The sequence below is a fragment of the Otolemur garnettii genome, unplaced genomic scaffold (genome assembly GCF_000181295.1).
Source record: "Otolemur garnettii isolate 467f Iridium unplaced genomic scaffold, OtoGar3 scaffold00005, whole genome shotgun sequence".
In the NCBI taxonomy this organism is placed as follows: domain Eukaryota; kingdom Metazoa; phylum Chordata; class Mammalia; order Primates; family Galagidae; genus Otolemur; species Otolemur garnettii.
The window spans coordinates 1,350,161-1,353,005 of NW_003852400.1; the positions used below are offsets into that span (position 1 = coordinate 1,350,161).

General features: G+C 34.6%; 1 protein-coding gene across 1 annotated transcript in view; it reads right to left on the reverse strand.

The window, feature by feature from the left end:
* Positions 1-2,845, reverse strand: part of BCAP29 (B cell receptor associated protein 29) — a 54,223-nt gene that overhangs the window by 28,628 nt on the left and 22,750 nt on the right. Inside the window, exon 5 of the mRNA XM_003782589.3 lies at positions 272-380. Within this exon, the coding sequence (XP_003782637.1) occupies positions 272-380 (109 nt within the window). The remainder of the gene's footprint in view (positions 1-271; positions 381-2,845) is intronic.

Consider the following 2,845-nt stretch of genomic DNA (forward strand, 5'->3'; position numbering starts at 1 on the left):
TTTTTTTTTTTTTTTTGCTAAAGCAGGAACATTTGTATTTACAACACAGATCTGAAACACCTACATGTTTTTCTATATAACAGAGCATGTTTCCCTTGGCTGACACAGTGTTTTATCTTCATATTTGAGCAGGAATTTATAAATAGGTCATTCTTGGTATTTTAGTCAGAGGACATTTAGGCATTAGTTTTGTTTTAGGAAAAACAGTGAAGTATAACAGCATAAGATATCACATTAGTCTTTATACTTTTTTACATGCACATGAAATTACCATCTGATGTCTTCTTTAATTCAGTTTTCAGTTTTTCCTGTTCTTCTACTAGTTTTTTGTTTTCTGTTTCCCAAATAAGTTCCTCATCTTTGGCATAGCTTTTCAAGATCTATCACAAAAGAAGCTTAGATTGTAATAGACATTATTAACAGAAAATGAGCTAAGTAACCTATTTAAAATTATTGGTACTTAATGTGTTCTTTGTCCTTTTCAGTATTTTATAACTCTCTACAATCTACTTTTGCTAACAGATACTTAATATTTGGCAAAGACAAAAAAATTTCTCCTTATTATAGCTAAAATCTCTAAATGAAAATGAGAATTTCTGATTACTGCAATTAAAATTGTTTTCAAAAGTAAATAATGTGAGTGTCCTCAATTAAGAGATGTAAATCTAAGGGAATAAAAACAGTTCTGAGGATGATATTGACTGGAAAACCATTATCTTCTGATTGCAGAGCTGTCTATTCAGACTATTTTTATAAAGCTAAACTTGCATATATAGACAGAGAAGAATATAATGTTGTCAGAGTAGAGATGGTTAAGTGGAAAATGACAGAACCATTTCTTTTTCTTTCTTTTTTACTTTTGAGACAGAGTTTCAAGCTGTCGCCCTGGGTAGAGTGCCGTGGCATCACTGCTCATGGCAACCTCAAACTCTTGGGCTTAAGCAATTCTCTTGCCTCAGTCTCTCAAGTAGCTGGGACTACAGGCATCTGCCACAATGCCTGGCTGGTTTTGGTTATAGTTGTCACTGCTGTTTGGCGAGCTGGGGCTGGATTCGAACCCTCCAACTCTGGTGTACATGGCTGGTGCCTTAACTGCTTGACCCATTTCTATAGTTGGAAAATTCTATCTTATTTTCATTGAAGAGTCTCCATATTACTTTTATTCAATTAATCCTTTACAATTCTCTTTGTATTTTAAAATCTATTCTGGCTTTTAAGAATGTTTATGTTTTTGTAGCTTATCTTTTCTAGGGAAGAGAAATTTTTTTTTTTTTTTGGGTTGAGACAGAGTTCCACTATATGCCCTGAGCAGAGTGCAGTAGCATCATCATAGCTCACTGCAACCTCAGACTCAGGCTGTGGACATCCTGCTGCCTCAGCCTCCAGAAGCCTGAAGCCACCGGGATTATAGGCACTCACTGAGGTGTCCAGCTGGGTTGTTCATTTTTTTAATGAGTTGGGGTCTCACTCCTGAGCTCAAGCAATTTTCCTGCCTCCGCCTCCCACAGTGCTGGGATTACAGGCATGAGCCGCCTCACCCACAAGAAGATAAATTAAGACCTGAATAGTAAAACAACTGGTTGAAGTAAAAATATGGAACAAAAATTTCATAATCTGTATGTGTGGGTAGAAACTATCATCATTACTGCAACTAAGAAGCTGATTTAAGGAAATGATAAGGAACTAAATAATTTCCTGAAAAAGATGAAATGTTTGAAAAATAAAATGGGTACACACTGGCATTGTTAGATGACTAAATGAAGTGGCAGCAACTTGATATAAGTTCTATAGTCGGGTTAAAAAAATAATTTAGGAGAATTTTAAATAGACTGTCTCAAAAGATAAATTTCTATTACAGGGTGATTCATTTTCTAATATAAGCTGATACATTCAAAAAATGAGTCTCATAAAGTCCTACTGAGCAATGACCACATGCAAATATTTTATAATACAAGGTACTATAAAAAGAATAAAAATGCAAGAGAAACATACGTCTCTACTTTCAGGTAACTTCAACCTGATAGAAAGGGTGAGACAAAAGCATAAAAACTGTGGCACAAGACCAATACAGTATTACTATGCTATAACAGATTAGATAGCTCTGAAAGAGAAATTAGAGCTCTAATACATATATTAGAGTATACATTCCCCAAACTATTTTTTGGAGATGAAAGAACTGAAGTATATTCTGAAAATGAAGAAGTTTCATACCTTCTGAAGTTAAAAAAGAAATTAAAGAGCAGGAAGAGAAAAACAAATTTATCCAAATATCTTAATTTGTTGCCCATTTCAAGTTCAAAACAACCCTAGCTGCTACTTCACCGAATTCGGTTCATACAATCTCCAGTGATTACCCAAATTAGATGAAAACCAATGAGTTGCAGGAATGTTTTCACTGACTGCTTGAATTATTATGCCATTGGCTTGGAAAAGTTGGATTTGTATCAGACCTGTAAATAAGCTTTCATTATTGCACTTGCAAACCTGTCCAAATTTATAATGTGTAACTTGAGGCTGGAGAAAGACCAAGTGCCCTGAAATCTGAAATTCAGTAGTTCCCAGACACAACAACATTTCAAGCGTTCGCTGTCCCACCACCTTATCCCACTTTGGTAAGTGGCTGGGAAAAAAAAATCAGTGAGAAGTAAAGCTTTATTACTTAAATCAGTTAAATTAAAGAGGAATTGGTCTTTCATAATTACTTCATTTTTTTTAACTCATTTTATGGGATGGCATAGGAGTTGAGGGCACAAAACAATATTGTTAAAAGTATGGATTCTACAGTTAGGCTGCTTGGGTTCAAATCTTAGTTCTGTCATGTGTTAGCTGAATTTTTTTTTTTTTT